Raw genomic sequence first — 19050 nt, forward strand, 5'->3', positions numbered from 1 at the left:
AGAGATCATTTCCTAAGATTGTTTCAGATATTTCCTGAGTTGGGGAATCTGGGTCTCAGAGAACTGAGATCTATCTCCCTGGTACAGCTCAGTGACACCCAGCATCCTGTGCTCATCTGTCACTGTCCCCATGCTGCCCAGGCCTCCCGGCATCATCTGTGCACTGCCCCATCCATGGCCAAGTGCTGCTCACTGGAGCAATCATTTCTTCCTTCATTACAATGTCCTGATTTATAAAACAGATGATAACCCAGGAAATCACTCAAGGATAATTCTAACACCGAATGGGTCTGGTGTTCAGCATCCCAGATAAACGCTGTCCTACAGCACTTTTACTGCTATTCTACTTAACAGCCAAGGAAACCTCCGCAGGTTTAGAGAAGCGCCCTCCACAGCCTCGTACTGCTAGGATAGAATACAACCAGTCTGATTCTCAAATCTCTTTTTTTCTTTCTCTCTACCATTCAACACTCAGGTTCACACTTAAGAAACACAGATACGAAAGGGGAAAGAAATCCTACCCTAACATCCAGAGTTCTCTGTTATTCACATTTGGGGTGTTTCACTTTTTCTCTTATCCGTACATATCTGACTTTAAAAAGAGCAACATCAGACCCTATCTATATAATCTCACATCCTGCTTGTTTCATTTTTAAAATGATCTGTTGAGCGTCTTAATGTCAGTATAATTTCTTTGAAGTGTTTTCATAATAATATAACATTCCATTTCATTCTATGAATTTGCCATGATATGTACAATCAATTCCTATTATTAGCAGTTGTTTCTATTGTTGAGCAATTATTTCTGCTTTCTTTCAATATTATATATAATGCTGTAGAGGACATCCTTATTAATGAATATCATTATCCCAAATCATTCACCTACAGTGGTTTTTCCTAGAATTACAAATGCACAGTCAAAGGTTGTAACCACATCATATTAAACTGCCCAGAATCTACAGTTTGATTCATTTTAACTCAGGCACCAAAGAAGGTATCCTGGGACAAGCATGAGGCCTAAGACATTAAGAGTTTCAAGCATGTCCTGGGGGACAATATGCCAATCCTGCAAGGAAGAAGCTGGTCAGCTGGTCAGCCTAGAGGCTGGCTGGCTGGGTGGGTGTTGGTGAGCAGGGGCTCCAAGGTCACAAGTGACCTGCCACACCAACACCGCTATAAAACATCTGCCAACAGCACAATCTGGTACGAACTCCATGCCAGAGAGTGGCCTTTCAAGACCCAACCAGCAGAGGCCATAATCTGGCAGATGGGCACAGGGATGAAACCCAACCTCAGCCAGATCGGCATGGGAAAAGAAATCTCGGTAAGTCCCACAATAGACCGGGTCTGGGGGTCAAGGGGAAAAGGAGATGCAGACCCAGACTTCCTTTTGAACTGTGTGAGGTGACCAAAAAAAGCATCCCCTGCAGCCTTTTTAGGTGGCAGTTTAGAACAGTTTGGAGCTTAGAAGGCAAAAAGCTCTGAACTATGCCTGCAATTTCAGGTGCCTGCCACTAGAGGCAGAGTAACATTTGGTCAAGTTTTTTTCCCAGCAATGGATTGCTAGGTCAGATAGAAGAGCCCTTCCTTTTTTGTTATATTTTTAAAGATAGTCATTAAAATATCAAAAATGTTTTGGTGTTAATTTTATTTTCATCGGCACAATAATTTTAAGGCATTATCCAACTCAGAACAACAGATACAGAAACAGAAAAGCCTGACTATAAATTAATAATCTTCCTCTTAAACACAGCAGGAAGAATCCTCTCTTTTGATCAGAAGACAGATAAGTCAGGGAATCAGTAATTATCTGGTATCGTTGTCAGGACTACCCACCTCTAAGTTTCCTTTCTTGGGTGAGGAAATTACACAAAGTAGCTGGCCTTGAAAGGTACTTAGATTCTTGGGATGTGGCTGGAGACCTCAGGACTTTTTAGAAAAGTGCCCAGAAATCTCTTGGGAAACATTGTTGATCATGATGTATCCCAGGCCTTCTAGCATAGAAGCCTGGTTTGTTACTTGGGCTCAGAAAGTAGGTGGGGTGGAGAGATGGAAGATAAATGAAAGGTGGCTGAGTGCATTGATGTGGATGGATGCTTGGCGGGTGAATGGGTGAATGATGGAGGGATCGGGAAGTGGGCAGATGGGTGGACAGGTGGGTAGACCCAGTGAGGTACCAGGGAATAATTAAGTCACTGTTTATGTTCACTCACTGGTTTCTTTTAGGACATCCTTCTCTTCTGCTGGGCCTTTGAACAAGAAGAGAGGCCCACCTTCACCAAGCTCATGGACATGCTGGAGAAACTGCCAAAGCGAAACCGCCGCCTGTCTCACCCCGGACATTTCTGGAAGTCTGCAGAGTAGGTTTTCTCCCTCTGCCTCTCTTCCCAAGCCTTTGTTGCTTTTTTGGCCCCCTTCCCAAACCGCTCCCCTCATCAGCCCCTTTCCTCATCCCCACTCCCCCCAGCACATCCCATCCCTACAAGATTTCTGATCAGGTTATCTGTCGTTATGGGACTTGGGTCCTAGAGTCAGTCTGTGGCTGTCATGGCTCCTCATTGCATTGCCTGATGAAGGCTGAGGCCCAGAGAGTCTGAGCATCATGTGGAGAGCTGGCACCCTGAGCCTGCCAGGTCCCATCTGTCTTGTGTCAGGGACCCCTCTACTAGGCCTGGCTTGATGGAAATCCCCCTCCAGGCCAGCAGCCTGGCCCGTCATGGCAGCTTTGGACTCCCAGCATCCTCTAGCATATGAGCACAGAGACAAGAAAGGCTTTCAACTCGTCTTGCCCCGAGCACCTGTGTCCTCACTGTGAGGCCACATGCTACCTTGCCTTGTTCCTGCCTGCAGACCCGGGGCCCTCCCTGTAATCAGGAGTGGGGTTCTCTGTCTGGGGGTTCCATTTCAGCCCAGCTTCTGCAATGATCTCAGTGGAGCTGAGAGGAAGACAGGCCCAGGAGGCTACTATGGGGGCCCTGCTATGTTCTGCTCTGCAAGGTTCTCCCAGGCACACCTGGCTGTGTTCATTCACACAGACACTCTCAGGTATACACACACATGTATACACTCACAAAATATACCTGGGCACTCGCTCAGATATAGACACCATAGCTGTACACAAGAACCTTCCATGGAAACACACTTGTACACCCAGCCTGTGCACATAGGCACACTCAGCTACACACATGTGCAGGTACACAGTCACATACATGATGCATGAAGACACATATCCATACACATGCTTGCACTGCTATGCATGCCTGCACATGGACACATGTGCTTAGGTAATACTGCTGCAAGGCCCTGCCTGCATGCACAGCTACACACAGCAGCTATCCAAGTCTCCCCAAGGGACCCCATGAAGACAAAAAGGTCCCAGGGCATCAGGAGACCCTCCTCCAGTCTTCACCCCAATGCTTGAACCTGTTGAATGTAGAGAATGGAATGTCTTCTCCCGCTAGGGGCTCAGTCTTCTCCTCAGGCCATTAGAAAGAACACAGACTTCATAGTCATGTAGACATAAATTGGAACTGCTACTCCATTGCTCAACTGCTGTGTCTGTGTGTGTGACCTTGGGCCTGTCACTTGACCTCTCTGAGCTACAATGTCATGCTCTGGAAAATGAGGGCAGTGAAAGCTTCTAGCAAGAGTGCCACGAGAGTCCAATGGGGTTGTGTCCTCAGGTAACTGGTATAGTGCAGCCCAGTTAGCAGTTGCTGACTACACCATGGCAACCACAGGAGGGACAGTGAGCCTGGTTCTGACATCCTAGTAGGATTTAGAAACAACTGGATGTGAAAACAGACAGAAGGAGACACTACCCAGCAAGACCTCTCCCCCGCCAAGGGAATGCAGGCAAGAACTGGTGTTGGGGCTCCACAAGAGACCTTGGTGCCACAAAATTCAGGGGGCATTTGGGCCGTCACCCTGTGACTTCTGTTCTCCTGGGGTCAGGAAGGAAGGGCAGGCATTCAAGAGCAGAGAGGGGCTGAGAGCTCACTGGCTGGAGGGCAAGAGAGGGACCTTTCTTTCTATTTCCTTCAGCTGTGGTATTGGGCTGAGAACACAAAAGAGAACAAGATATGTTCTGGCCTCGTGGGACTTTAGGTCCAGTGGAATTTTCCATTCATTCTGGGCTTTTATTATTCAGCCTGTGCATGCTGAACATCTATTAAGTGCCAGGCACCATTCCTTGAGTGAGAATACAGTGGCAAACAAAACAATTGAGGTCCTTTTGCTGCCATGGGTGGTAACCCTCAGTTCATAGCGGAGCACTGTGAGGATCCTGATCTCATGTCCTCATCCTGTATCTCCAGCCTTTATTGAGCCTCCTGCAGCCCACACAATGCATGACCATCCCTGGCCCAGAGGCCACATGCTCCAGTAGGAGAGTTCTGGGTTCAAATTCAGCCCTGCTACTTCCTGGCTGTGCACCCTTGGGCAAAACCTTAACCCCTGGAGCTTCGGTTTTCATCTGTGAAGAGGGTATGCTGTGCCTATATTGCAGGCTGTTTTCAGGCTTAAATGAGATCAGGTATGTGTGGCACTGGGCATAGAGCCTGGCACATAGTAGGGCTTCACATAGCAGAAGTCCTTTTCACTTAGAGAGGACAGGAGCTGCCCATCTCAAAACACCTGACCCTCTGAGGTGGCAGGGTGGCACTGCCACATCCACATCCTATCTCACCATGCTCTCTCTTTCTCTCCCCACTTCCAGGCTGTGACCGTGCGACAGTCAGATGGCGCTCAGCCACCTCAGCTCCGAATCACCTCTCTTTCCCTGCTCTGCCCCCTGCCAGCTCAGGAGGCCAGAGGCTCACCGTCAGAGTGTCCCGACCCGGCCAGCCTGGGGGCACTGCACACACGCGCGCAGGGGCTGCCCCGCATGCACCCCAGACTTGCGCCCTTTTTCTCAGGCAGGGTCAGGAACCCCGAGCTAGGACAGAACTGGATCAGTCAGGAGGACCAGGCAGGATTGATGAGTGAGGCCCAGGGGGAACAGCGTAGACCAGAGAAACACAGGCTGAAAGTAGAGCCCCAGGCTCTGCAGATGAGGGTAGGAGACATTGTGGGCAGGCTCATAGGAGCGTCTGTGTGTGCATGCATCACCCTGTGGCCAAGGCTCTGTTTTCTTTCCACCTGGAAAAGCGGGGTCCAGACTGCCCCAAGCCATGGAGTGTTCCTGGCGGCTTTTGTCTCTGTGGGAAGGAAGCAGAGCAAGCACCAGCTCTGTCCAGGCTTCTTGGCCAAGGTCAAGGTGGGGAGGAAGGGTTGGCAAAAGCTCATTCCTTTGGAAACATCTGTTTTCAGAGCCTCCAGCCCGAGGCTACAGTGGTTTGTGTCACCTTTGCATATAGCTCCAGAAGGCAGGGGAAGAGTTCTGCCTGACTTTTGAGCTCTGAGTCTCAGGGGTAGCAGTTTCTGGGTTCCGCCTTTGCCTGCTGTTCCACAAAAATGTCATCCTGTCTCATCTCACTCCCCCACCCTCCTTTTACAATGTGGAAGGCACAGTGGCTTCCCAGCCAAAATGACTTCCGGGGGTTCCCTATACCGCCGTCATTCATGATACCCCCTGAAGTCTGGGCTCCGAGGCCCAGGGCTCTGGGGAAGGGGTCGCAGAACATTCCTTCCCCTCTCTCTCTCTGTGCTGACGCCGTGGAGTTGCTCCACCCACAGTGATGGATATGGGATGTCACGCACTGGGTTCCAGGGTTGTACATGTGATGCCCTATTTTGAAGGACTTTTCCGCCTCTCACCCTTAGTAAGCTCTTTGAGGAGGTGAGGGAGGGCAGGTGTTTGTAGCCCTGCATTTTCCACGCTAGCCTGGTTCTGAGTCTCCAAGTGGCCTCCCCGTCAGGAGCCTGTGTTCCCTCACCTATCTGTGCTGGCTCAGTGTTCGTCCTATCCCTCCTTTTGTTTATCTGCTGGGCTGGTGGCTTTTTCTAGGGTCCCCCGTGGTTCTGTGTGAAGGATGCTGTGAACAGATTGGATCGTGTGTACATTTCCCAAATCCCTGACCCCACTGATCTAACTCAACGTAAAAGGGAAATCCATTCCCAAGCAGAGCAATTGCAGAGACAGCTGAGCAGCTGGCAGGATGCCCAGGGCTGGCCCACTGGCCCTCTGGACTTACTGGGTACCACTGGCCTTGGTCATCTTGTAGCTGCCACCTTATCCAGGTGTCTCCCTCCCAGAGAGAGGAACTGAGGCTCAAAACCCTATCTGTGCTGAGGCTCAAAATTCAACCAGACATATCTAGGGGGATCTTCCCCACCTTGGGTAGCTCAGACTGGTCCATGCTCTGTGGACCAAGCCAGGAAGAATGATGAGAAAAGTCGTGTTTCCTAAGAGCTGGATCCCAGGGAGACCCCTGTATTTCCCCAAGGCCTTTCCAATAATAATCCCACCTGTCTGGCACCCAGGGACTCAAAGCCCCATATGGGCAGTTCCTAAATGGACATTCCTCTGGGACGTCTAGACATCTCTGTGGCCCCTGGCTCGGTATTAGTGTATCTTGGAGGCATTTCACATATATTTTCAGGGGCCCCCAGAGCTCTGGTGTTGCTGGGGATAGCTCTTGTAGGCCATGTCTCCCCAGCAAACAAGCCCCCTGTGGACCAACCCTCCTCTGGGCCTGGACCTTCCTTGGCTCTGCCTGAAGCCTACTGAGTGCCTGAAATCCAGCTGCTGACTTCTCTCTCATCCCATCAGGATGCCACAGGTCCACAGATCAGTCTTTGAGAGGAAGCAACAAAGGGAAGAGGTAGCCAGTGTTCAGCTATTCTGAAGCTGAATTGCCCACAAGGACTTGAACCTCCTCTCTTTGCCCCACTCGTTTCCACCTTCTGGGCCACACTGGCCAACCCCAGCCTTCGGCAGGGCCCTGCGAGGTCTCCAAAGGGCGACATTTCCATGTGTTCATGAGCACCTCTTTGGGATTAGGACCAGAAGTGGATGACCCAGGGGAAAACCCCATCCTGACCTTCTCTTCTTGGGGCTTCTCTGCTTTGTAGACCAGGGTTCCTTGGACCTGTCCCTGGGTCCCATGTCACCTCTTCTTGACTTCTTGTACTTTCTTCTCATTCCATGCTCTGTCCCCACCTGCCAAGATCTCTGCTGCAATCACCTGGGCACATCTGGGCGTCCGCCTGGACCCCCTCTCCCACCCCAACTGCATCACCATAGCCTGTTAGTGGTCCCTTTAATTTGCACAATTTTAAGTCCTGGGAAAACAAAACCGCTTCTTTCCCTGCTGGCCTCAGTCTATGCATGGGGTGGGGGGAGGGGCATACATTCATCCATCCTTTGCAAGGAGAAAGAGAAGAGAGGACACTGTAAATGTTTCCATCCTAGCTGCCCCTGTCCTGCAGCTCAGTCTATACAGTCTACCCGGCAAAAATATGTGTGTGTGTTCAGTGACACAAGTCACGCACTTGACAGTGAGTTGTTTCTGTCTGTGCCTTGCATTCCGCAAATCCTTCTTTAGACAGGCTGCCTGAGAGAGCTGGTCGACAGGGTAAGATCCACCCGAAGGCCTTGAGCTCTGAGAGAAACATCTCTTTCCTTCCTAGGACATGTGTAGATTTGCACACTGAATTCCACCCTTTCCTCCAGGCCACAGGTCTTTCCCAAAATAAAAAACCCTCTTATGGGACATTCTCTGGCCTCCCCATCCCCAGAGCCAAACTGGAAACCAAGTCAACATTTAGATGGGGTTTTTTTTTCTGGTTTTCCTCTTACTGATCAAAGAGGAAAACCATCTAATCTTGCTGTCGAGTTCCCTCCTCTTTCTCACCACAGGCACCTTGACCTCTTCCACCAATGGAAGCCCTTGATTGGCATCAGCAGTCAGATTCCTGAATCCAGTAAACTTGGTCCTTCCCCACCTCCAACCCATAATTATACACCACACACCCCAAGCACACACGAATCCAGACTCCCTTCGCATCTCAAGCACTGTCCCCACCATCAGAAGCACGTGGAGGAAATGGCCAAACTTAGCCCCACATAATCACTATCTTGACAAATCCAGAGCTGAGATTCACAAATTGCATCCTGAGGGCCACATCCAGCCCACAAAATTGTTTTTACCTGTACTTAATTGGGGCGAAAACTCAAGAAGAAGACTATCTCATGACATGGGGAAATTCTATGAAATTCAAAGTTCTTGTCCCTACATGGAATTGCGTTGGGACAGACCTGTTTGTTTGCATATTCTCAATGGCTTTGTGTTACAGTGATGGAGCTGTTTGCAGCAGAGACAAGGCAGCCCATGAAGCCTAAAATATTTGCAATCTGGGCCTTGACTCTCTTGGCCAGCCTCTGATAGAGAAGACTTACAGGAGAATAAATTCACTTGTATATGGCTCCCAGAGGAGGAACAGCAGCATGAGAGATGACTGTCTCACAGTCCTAAGGTACAAGGAGCTCCCAGGGAGGTGACAGCTCCCTCCCTGGGACAGATGTGAGCAGATGTTGACCACATGGCATGTATGATAGGCAGGAATTCAAGCCCCGGCTGCGTGAACTAGCAGGGCTTTAAGACCCCATTCCTTTGCTCAGGCTGCCATGACACTGTACCACACACCAAGTGGTTTGAACAACAGAAATTTCCTTCATACAGCTCTTGAGGCTGGAAGTTCCAGATCAAGGTGTCAGGGTTGCTTCCGGGGCAAGCCTCTCTGCTTGGCTTGCAGACAGCCGCCTTCTCATTGGGGCTTCACGTCCATGGCATCTCCTCCTGTAAGGACTCCACCCTTATACTGACTTAAGGCCCCATCCCTCTGGCCTAATTTACCCTCATTTAACTCTTTGAAGGCTCTCCTCCAAATACAGTCCCCTTAGGGATTGAGACATATGAACGTGGCACTGAACACATTTCAGGCCCTTACAACACCGCTTGGGATTTCTAATTCTCTGGAGTTTTGTGGGGGTTTTTTTTTTCACCACTGGGGATTGAACCCCAGGCCTTTGCACTGACTACATCCCCAGTCCTTTTTATTATTTGTTTCTTTTTCTTTTTGAGACAGAGTCTCGACAAGTCACTAAGTTGCCCAGGCTGGGCTCAAACTTGTGATTCTTCTGCCTCAGCCCCCCGGAGTGCAGGGATTACAGGTGTGCACCACCATGCTTGGCCAAGGAACTGAAGTTAAAGAGCCTTTAGGGGCAACACTCCCATTCTTGACTTGCTTTCCCACACTGGTCTCAACATTGCATCCCCAAACACACCCTCCCTGTCCTTGTGCCCTGTCATCCTTCACCCACCCATCCCCCAAGGGCTGGTCTTGTTGCAAGCACGCTATCAACATGCCCCAGCCTCACTCCCCTCTGTATCAGCTTCCCACTGCTGCTATAACAAATGCACTGCACATTGCATTGTGTGGCCAGACATAACACAAGTCTATCCTCTCGAGGTTCTGGAGGCCAGAAGTCCAAAAGCAAAGATGGGCAGAGCCATGCCTCTTTAACCCCTGGAAGGGCAGCCTCCCTGCCTTCTCCTTGTAGCGGGTGCTGGCAAACATTAGCACCCCTCAGCTTGCATGACATCACCTTAATCTTGTCTCCATCCTTGCATACCACCCTCCTTGTGGTGTCTTTGTCTATGTCTTTGTGTCTTTGTCTTCATGTGGCTGTCATTTTATAAGGATGCCAGTCATGCTGGATTAAGGGCCCTCTTCCTAACTAATTGCATCCACAGTGACCCTGTGGCAAATCAGGTCACATTCTGTAGTCCTGAGGGTTAGGGTTTCTTTTTTCTTTTCTTTGAAGGGGTGGCTGGGAGAAGAACCTGCTCTCCAGAGCTTTCTCTTGTACCTTGGTAGGTCACCTTGGGCCCCCCATGACAGACCCTAGGTCTCCCAGATCCTAGATCCCCCAGTATCCCTGGGACACAAGGCTCAGGCCACTGCTGTTTACTTCTCAAGCCCCTCCCGAAGGACACTTCCCATCACTGAGTCCCAGCAGCTTCAGATTTCAGCTCCTTGTGGGAAGGTGGGTGGCCTGTGTGTGGGTGGCTCATCTGCAGAGGGACAGTCACTTGAGGGCATGTCATGGCATAGCCTAAAGGTGTTGGTGATGTGTGTCTGATTTTGTTTATACTCTCTCTCGGGGGCAGAGGAGTGACCTTGGGGAGTTGGGCTTTTGTTCCTTCCTTCTTGGGCTTTGCCTGGGAAGTTTTCTGGCAGGCTCCTGAGGACATTCTTCCTGGGCTTCAGTGTCACCTCATCCATCCCAGCTGCCTTCACCTGCACCCACTTGTAAGGGAACTGTCCTGCTCTCCAAGGGAACGAGAAGTTATGAATATCAGGCTGGGCCCCAGAATGTGGAAGCAACCTTGGAACTCTTTCCTCTGGTCAGTGCATCTGATTAGTTACTGACTCCTTCTTGAGCCCTGTGATCCATACCAATTCTTAGTTACCTGCTAAATGGGGACAGGAAGCTGGGGACAGGAGGCTGGTGGAAGACTGAGATCCTCCTGACCTCCCGACTTGTCTTTGTGCCAGCTCCTAGCACAGTGCCTGGAACATAGTAGGTGCTCAATAGATGTTTCCAGAACGCAGAGAGGGTCAGGTGCTGGGTAAGAGCATGGGCTGGACGTAGGAGGCCACAGGGCTCTGTTGGCAGGGCTTGGTGGTGTTGAAGTTCCATCTCTGTTGTGGATGCCATGTCTCCTTTTCAAATGTATTTGCCAGGATTAACAAGTGTGACTCGTGTGGTCCCATGGATCAGGGGTCTGAGACATCTGGAAGGCAGAGTAACTTTCCAGCTCTAATAGTTGCTTTTCACTGAATGCTTACCATGTGCTGGGCCTGTGGAACCTCATGACAGTCCTGGTAGGCAGGTACCTATGTCCCCATTTTGATGGAACAACAGGGCTAGAGACATAAACCAACCCGCAAAGTTGTAGAGCCAACATTTTAAAAATGAGTCTGTAGGCTCTTCCATTCCTAAGAACTCACCCGTGTTGAATGCTCCGTGCCACCCACAGGGATGTCACAGTCCCTGCCTCCAAGACTGATTCCCAGCTAGTAACCTACAGAGAGAGAGGAGAAACAGGAGATCATGGAAGGGAGGGTGCAGGGTGCCCACTTGTGTTCCCAGACTGCCAGGCTGCCAGCAGTCGCCCAGATTTTCAGGAAATGCGTGTCTGCCAGCAGCCTCCTCCTCCAAGCAGCCCACACTTTCCACCCCACCCTCTCCCCCTCCTGCACTTGACATTTAACTGCGGTCCTGGGTTCCCAGGGGACTGACCAATGAGAGGACTTCCCTCCTGGGTGGGAAGGGTCCTTCCTTTCAGATCAGTGGGATCATTCAGCCCTTTCCTAACACCCAAAATATGACGGACTCATCTTGTGGGCTTGAGATGAATGTGTCCCTCCACTGAGGCCTGAGCTGGAGGAAATGGCTTTGCCTACAGTGTGCCTGGTTTACATAAGACCTTGTTTACTATCTATGCCCCATAGACTTATACTTCCATGGATGACTAGATGGCCATTCTGTTACTGAAAGGACCCTGGGACAAATATGCATAGGAAATGCTTGGGTAAAACAAGATGAAACTTGTTTTTTGGCTGCAGGATTTGTCAGAGCTTTAAAGACACTATTGTGTGGTTGAATTTCTAAAAAGCCAATAATCCCTTTGTGCAAGCCTTTTCAAGCTGGTTTCTGAATCCCCAACAAGGACAACCTGTGTGAGTTCAGCTTAATTTCTTAATTGGTGCTCAAGAAGCAAGTGTCAGTGTTCTGGCCCACAAAAACAAGCAGTTGATCACCAGCATTTAGAGACCACCTGCTTAAAGAGAGTAAAGGTATCTGGGCCTCATCCATCCCTGACTCCCCAGAGGGTAGCGTGTGAGAAATACCCCAGAGTTGATCCAAGGTGCACCCTGGAAGAAAGATGGAGGTGAGAGTCATTGGCCACAGCTGATCTTCCATTCACTACTGGTAGGAAAAGCAGAGTCCCAGGGGAAGGCTAAAGAGGGCAAATATATAACATTTCTGCTCCTGCTGCCACAGCCTGTGCTCCAAGCAGACATCACTGATTGATCACAGCACACCTTTCCACTGATCACAGACCCAGCCATGGGAAATGAGAGTTGCCACTCAAGAAGGACACATGTGACCATCCCTGAACTCATGCTCCCGTCCCTATATAGCAGCAGAGTCTGAGGACCAGACAGGACAGGTAAACTCCTCCCCAGTCAGGTCCTTTCTAAGGGATAGAGGTTGGTTTAGAACTCAGGCCTCAGAAACTTCCAGAAGCCTAGTCCTTCGGGCTGTTATTTGTACACAGTCCATCAGGGCCTCACAGAAGATTCAGTGAGGGAACTTGGAAAATGCAGAAAGACTCTATTCCTAAGACCCTGCATCTGATCCTATTTGGTAATCTGCCCGCAGCTTGGAGAGAATCATTTATTCTCCAGGATGGCTTCCCAGAAGGTCTGAATGTACCTCCAGCCACATAGCAGCTGGGCTGGGAGCCTGACATACGTGGCCCCTGAGGAAAGATGGCGTCGTAGGCACAGCGGGCAGGGCAGGGGCTCTTTTCTTCTGAGGCAGTTTGTGAAAGTTCTGTAGTTCAGCCTGGGCTTCTGGGAAGTCAGGATATGCTGCACAGATTGTTGAGGGAAAGGAATCTGACTCTTTACTCTTCGTTTTCTTCCCTGTGTGCAAAGTTCAGAATCCAGTTTTCATCCACATAGCTTCTGGGGTCGTAGTGGACCACTGGCTTCACTTTGGAGTTCTCAAAATACCTCTGACAACCAGCTTAGTGGCCATGAGGACGACTTGTGCTGTCTTTCCATTTCCTTCCTCCCTTTGCACACCCCAAACCTCCTGCCTGATGAAATCTCCCCCGGACTGCGAGTGAGGAGAAAGTCACACAATAGTAGAGATGAAAAATAGCTGCCATGTATTTAGCTTAAATTAGCTCAAAAGAACAGCCCCCTCCCTCCACAGAGTAGGCAGCAATTGTTTATGGCAACGTGCTATTTGCATTGTGGCTTCTTAGATTTGAAAGTCTAATGATTAAATACAAATCTTAGTTTTTCTTTCTTCTTACAACTTAAAAAAAAAACAATACCAGCTTGGCTAGTTCTTCTCTTTTAAAAATACCCTGAACTTCTGTGCTAGAGGGAGGGTTTGAGACACACTGGAGACAGGACACTGGAGAGAAATTGTGGTCTGCAATAACCAGAGTAGTGGGCGATGTACTGGTATGGGTGGGAGGGAGCTCTGTGTCCTCATGCGGATGGCAGTGTCCAAGGTGAGAGTTCTGTGGGTGTATTTCTCTTGCAGCCATTCATTCATTGGGTGATTTAGTAAGTACCTACTCTGAATTCAGTGATGAGTGATACAAAGCCTCTGAGGCTCAGAGCCTGAGGCGGGAGAGAGATAAGAAACAGCCAACCACAAATGTACACATTTGCAATGCACATAGATCTACAAAAAGAAAACTCATAAGAGGACAGTGGGAAAGGGGGTCTGCTGGCCAAGTCTTTGGGAAGAGGTGACATTTAAATGAAGATCTAAAGAAAGAGAACGAGGAAGGGATGATGATTGTAAGCCAGGATTTCACAACCTCAGCACCGTTGACCCAGGGCCCAGATATTTCTCTATGGCGGGGACTGTCTTGGTCATTGTAGGATATCGAACAGCAACCCTGGCCATCATCTTTCCAATGCTAGTGGCCTCCCCTGTCCCCTGTGTGACATCCAGACCCATGTGCAGACATTGCCTGAGGTCCTTGGGTTGTCTCTTTGGCCACACTACTAGGACTGGAATCCAGCGATGTGCCACCTGCAGCTTTGGAGAAAGAGGAAAACTCAAAGAGGGGGCACCTGGAGTGAGGAGGGCACCAAGCTCCATAGTGTGAGGGCCACATCAGCCAGGAGAATGTGGCTACAGCAAGGGCCAAGTCCCCCAGGCATCACCCCCAACATGGGCATCCTAGGAAGGAACTCTTCTTAGTCAACTCAAACCCTAAGACGTGTGCTAGGCAACCATAGTGCTGCTCTCTGGAGCTCCTCAGGGACGTTTCCCCAGCTTCCCCAGGAAGGAGAGCCCCTAGATAGTTCAGAGCCTTTCCCACCTTCTTACCAATTTCCAGTTAGCTATGGAGAAGAAATTCAGCCCAGGCCACCAGCACTGCCTCCGGTGGAGATAAAGCCACAAAATACACCATCTGGACCAGATGTACAGCTCCATCCTCTCCCACGTGGCTGACCTGGAGGTGGAGGCAGGTGGTGGGTGTGGGTCATCTCTAAAGGCCCTGCTGTGACACCCCTAGAATCAGACCCCAGAGGAGTCAGTGGGCCCAAGACTGGGGGTAGGGGGAGCTGGGTATTGAAAGGGCTGGGCTTGGAAAGTTGCTTTGGGAACTGGGGACAGCCAAGCCCCTTCCAAGAAGGAGGCTGGTCGGCTGGAGCCCTGATGAGGCCAACCTCTCCCTCCCCTCCCCAGCCTGCCCCAGGTAGGGTACTGGACAATTAACACTTATGTGCATCTTGGACAATTAATGCAATGCATTGGTCCTCGCAATCCTAGCCGTTTCCTTCTTTATTTTTCTACCTGTATTGCAAATAATACCACTAGAATAATTTTTTAAATGGGTACATATGAACTTGTGTAAGTTCAAGAAACTGCTATGTAGCTACAGTGTAGACACCAGGGTACTCCAATGTACTTGTCCCAGGACCTCCACCCTGGTCCCCTAGCCCCACCCCCAATCAGCCTCCTGAGGAGAGCTGTGTGGTCCCTGTAAGGCCGGGTAGCACTGGCCGAATGGGCCCACAGAGAAGGGGACACAGCTAGTGTGGGTGCCTTCGGCTAAGCCCAAGCACAATCATGAGGTGCATGCATCTCTTTCCCACCTCTCCTTCCTCCTCCCAGCAGTCATTTCTTGCCAGTTTGGTCACCAGGAATAAATCCTCCTAAAGCCCCCAGCCTCAGGGCCCAGACCCTGGGTGCCCCATCGTATTTCAGGCCCAGTGTCTCATCCCACTTCTTCTCATCCCACTGCTGCCCTTGACCAGCCCCCAACAGCTGGCCCGAGTCCCAAGAGGGATGCCTGTGGGCCCTGGTCTCTTAGTCCCACCCTAGCTCCTTTCGTTGGCCTGTTGGTGCATGGAAGAACACTAAGAAAATCTTCCCCATGTTCCAAAAGCGAATGTCCCCAGCCACAATTACTGCGTCATCTGCAGAGCCCAGCACCAAGCAACCCCATCCCTTCCCCAAGACTTAATTTCATGGAGTCAATCAATACATGGTGATTAAGTGCCTCGTGTGGAGCTAGGAAAATGCAGAAGGAAGGGGTCCCTTGCCTTCAGGGTCCCTGGGCCCAGAGCTCCAGTTAGAGGAGCTTCAGTGGGATTATCAAGCCCCTAAGGAGCTCCCATCCTCCAGAAAAAGGCCCTTGAGGAAGCCTTTTCCGAGGAGGAGACTTCTGAACATCATGTGAAATGTGAGCAGAATAGAAATGGAAAGTAGGGAACAATGTGCCAGGTGGAAGGAACAGCCTATGTGCAGACTCAAGGACAAGAGCAGCATTTATTGACATTTGCTGTTCCCTGCTTTCCCCAAGCTAGATGCTGAGCCCTGGAAGTCTCCATCCCCAAGTGGAAAATGCCCAGGTCCAGACCTGGAGGCCTTGCCTTCTCTCCCCAGCGTGCTCTGATGTCTACTCTTAGCCTCTTAGCCTCAGTGCCCTGGGTGGCAGATGTCCAAGGGAGGGTTGGGACGATTCCTAGGCCATCTGAGATATTCTCTGCATCTCTCGGTGGCCCTGCCAGCTGCTCTTTGACACCCACACCTACATCTGCATGATGGAGGCTGTGTGACTGTTTTCTGGTGCCCTGTGTTACTTGTGCTGTCCGGGCACATCCTTGCTAGAGCGGGTCTGCCACCAGCCCTACTTTCTGAAGCTCTTTCTCCTCTGTCGCTTCCTGTGTCAGCTTGTGACCTGCCTGAGTTCCCTGAGACCCACACATCTGTCTTGCCACACTGGAAAGACCCCCACCCACCCCACAGTGTCACCATGGTCCCTTTCCTGGACCCTTTGTGTTTGTCTGTGCTGGGCCACTGGAGGGCTGAGGTCAAGGACATGCAGGAACACAGAAATGGTCCCCACACACAAACGGTCTTGCTAGTCTGTTTTAGAAGTGGCTAAAAAAGACCCAGGAGTCATCGTGAGCCGCTGGCCAAGTCTGCAGTACAGCCTGAGGCAGGGGAGGATGTATCAACTCTCAATGGAATAGGGGACCTGCTGTTCCTTTAGATCTGCATCAGAGCTTGAAGGATTGGAAACAGAGCCTTCACGGACTCCAGGGCGTGTGTGGTTTCTGTGAATTAGCCAGGCTTGTTTACCTGTTTGAACTTGACTCAGCTCACAATTCCCAAGCCTCTCCCTGGTGTGGACAATGATCTCACCAACAACTTCTCAGCATCTGCAGCACCTTTAGCGTAGTCCTTGGATTCTTTTGGTTTCTGTGCACTTAGTATACCGCTAACCTTCGAGTTTGCTCAGGACAGTAAATGAAAAAATGAATGTCGGCAGCATCACACAATACCAGGCGCACAGTAGGTGCTCAAAATAAGTGTGGCTTCTCAATCACCCAACTGAATCTCTCCTCCACCCCAAATCCCATCCTGAAAAACCAGGGGACCAGAAGAGACAGGCGGTGGGTGTTACCCATTGGCTTAATGGAGCATGGGGAGAGATGCTGGGTCTCATAAGGACGACCCCACCCCAGCTCAGCATCTGTAAGGCGAGGCTCTGTCTTAGGGAACTGGGGAGTCCTGGTGACACCACCCCTGCCCTCAACACCCTCACAGAAGCAGGGCTTTTCTCATGCAGGCTCCAAGGGGAGAACTTGCAGGTTCAGTGGGACAGACAGGGCTGGTGCAGCCAGGTGAGTGCCTTGCTCAGGGCAGGGCCAGGCAGACCTGCGCCCCCACAAGGGTGGTCCCTGTGCCCACCTCCCATTCCTCTCTCCTGATCTCCGATCTTTCGCCAGGGTCCGCTCCACAGACTTATCGCATGATTCATTTGGTTGATTACTCTTGAAGTTACCGACCTTAGAAAATTCCTCAATTGTAAAAAGGCTTTCTCTCTGTGTAAATGATGCTGTTACCTTTTTCTATACACAAAGTATATATACCTATAAATATTATACATATATATTATATATATAAAGACTGATTCTTGTACAGACCCATGAGGACCGATGGTCCACTTTGTTGTCTCCATGTCTGTCTGTGCTGACTGTCGCAGAATGAGCTGATGTATGAAACCCATTCCACATTTCCCTTCTGGGGCTGCTTCTTTCCTCTTTCTTTTCCCTTTGTAACTCTGTCTCTCTGGGTCTCTGTCTCTCTTTCTCACTCACTTGTTGCCAATGTCTCGCTGCTGAGAAAGAATATTTGATTCAATGCCATCCAGGAAGGGAGAGCCGGATGGAGGGAGGGAGGGTCCACTGTATATATTTGTACAGACTCATTTATAAAGTTTTCTACACTTCTCAAAAAAGTATTTCTATCTTGGGCTGTTGGACAGTTTGTGAGCCTCTGAGCCGGCAAGCCTATTGTTTCTTGTGTTTAGTGCAATGTTTAGTGAGAATCCAATGTCTGAATTATTTATGCCAATAAAGAATTTGAGAATTACTGCATCACACTGCCGCCAAAACAGGTCTGAATTCTGTTGTTATCTGTTGTATAAGAGGAATCCTGAAGTATGACATTGGTGAGTGTATCAGTCAGCTATTGCCAGGATTGTGCAGTGTAACAAACGTCTCCAAACAATTAGCATTTAACTTTATGCACCTGGATCTAAAGTCCAAGTTGGGCTTTACTAAGAGGCTCCTGTTTGGCTTCAGATCATAGCCAAAGTCACGTTCAAGCAGTTACATGTGTGTCCTTACTGCAGAGCCCAGCCTGACAGCCAGAATGAAAATTCACACATTCCAGACACCATTCCAGACCACATCCACTGACATTCCACTGGCCAGTGTAAGTAAAAATGACCCAGGCTTTCAAAGAGTGGGGATGTAAGGTCCACCGGTGTGGAGTGGGGGAAAGGACATGCATGTTAGCTGAACAGTAATTTCAGTGATCACAGCATGTCCAAGCCCTCTCCACCCAACTAGCCTTGGGTACATTTTCTCTAGAAGGATGAATCTGGCATGGAGGCATTAATATGCAGATGCACACACAAATATGGCCTCTGTACTGAGCCCAAGCCCTGTGCCCACATTAACCCCATGCTGCTGAGTTCTATCTGGTAGCTAGGAAGCTGGATGTAGGAAGAGGAAGCCACTAGGCCAAGCCAAGGAGAAAACCCAGAGCTCATGCTGCTGGAGAGACTAGGAGCGGGATTTTATTCCGGTGAGTCCTTCCTGCCACCCACTGCAGGAGCAAGAGGACACTGATAGAGCTGGAAACCAATTCCAACTCCACCACATGCAAGCTGTGTGGGTGTAATTATTGTACTGCTGCTGCCTTCTTCCCAGCATTGTAAGTTCATATAAGCACTTAGAGTTGTACCCAGTACCTACTAAGAGCTCTGCAGATGACAGTTGCTGGTGTAGGGACATAGCACAAGGCCACCCAGAGCTCCTGAGAGGAGTGTCCACCATGAATGACCTTTTGCACCCTAGACTTCCCCATCTCTGCTGACAGGTGACCCAGGACCCATCCCACCCCTGTGTCTCTCTCAAAGAATAGTAGATCCTGCCCAACACTACCTACTGGTTTCTTCCCACTCACTGCAGTCAGTGGGGCCAGATGTTTGAGTTGCCCCATTTCACAGAAGGGGAAATTGAGGTTCAAAGAAGTAGAATCTCCTTCAGCAACTGAATTCCAGCTGTGGGCTTTGTTCTTTTGACCAGCTGTGCAGCCTGGCCAGGCAGTGACATCAACTCTCAGAACCTCAGTTTCTTTAACTGTTAGATGGGGATCATAATTATACTTTAATTACGCTTTAGAAAGCTGGGATCCAGATGAAAACCAGATAAAACAGGCAGAATTCCTGGCAAAAATAGGAAACATTAGCTATG

At 50.0% G+C, this 19050-nt stretch overlaps 1 protein-coding gene across 4 annotated transcripts in view; it reads left to right on the forward strand.

Moving 5' to 3' along the window:
* The window catches only part of Ksr2 (kinase suppressor of ras 2), a 430849-nt gene extending 421640 nt beyond the window's left edge, over positions 1-9209 (forward strand). For 3 of the 4 annotated variants that reach the window (XM_087198278.1, XM_004843700.4, XM_087198277.1), the window contains 3 exons: positions 1195-1324; positions 2227-2360; positions 4718-9209. In XM_087198278.1, coding sequence (XP_087054404.1) covers positions 1195-1324; positions 2227-2360; positions 4718-4724 — 271 coding nt within the window. In that variant the 3' untranslated portion in view covers positions 4725-9209. Of the gene's footprint in view, positions 1-1194; positions 1325-2226; positions 2365-4717 lie in introns of those variants that run through there. The other variant, XM_087198279.1, reaches the window with a different exon arrangement.
* The last annotated feature ends 9841 nt before the right edge of the window (positions 9210-19050 follow it).

Source organism: Heterocephalus glaber, unplaced genomic scaffold (assembly GCF_053883595.1).
Source record: "Heterocephalus glaber isolate CG9 unplaced genomic scaffold, H.glaber_assembly_v1.0 deba00001687, whole genome shotgun sequence".
In the NCBI taxonomy this organism is placed as follows: Eukaryota; Metazoa; Chordata; class Mammalia; order Rodentia; family Bathyergidae; genus Heterocephalus; species Heterocephalus glaber.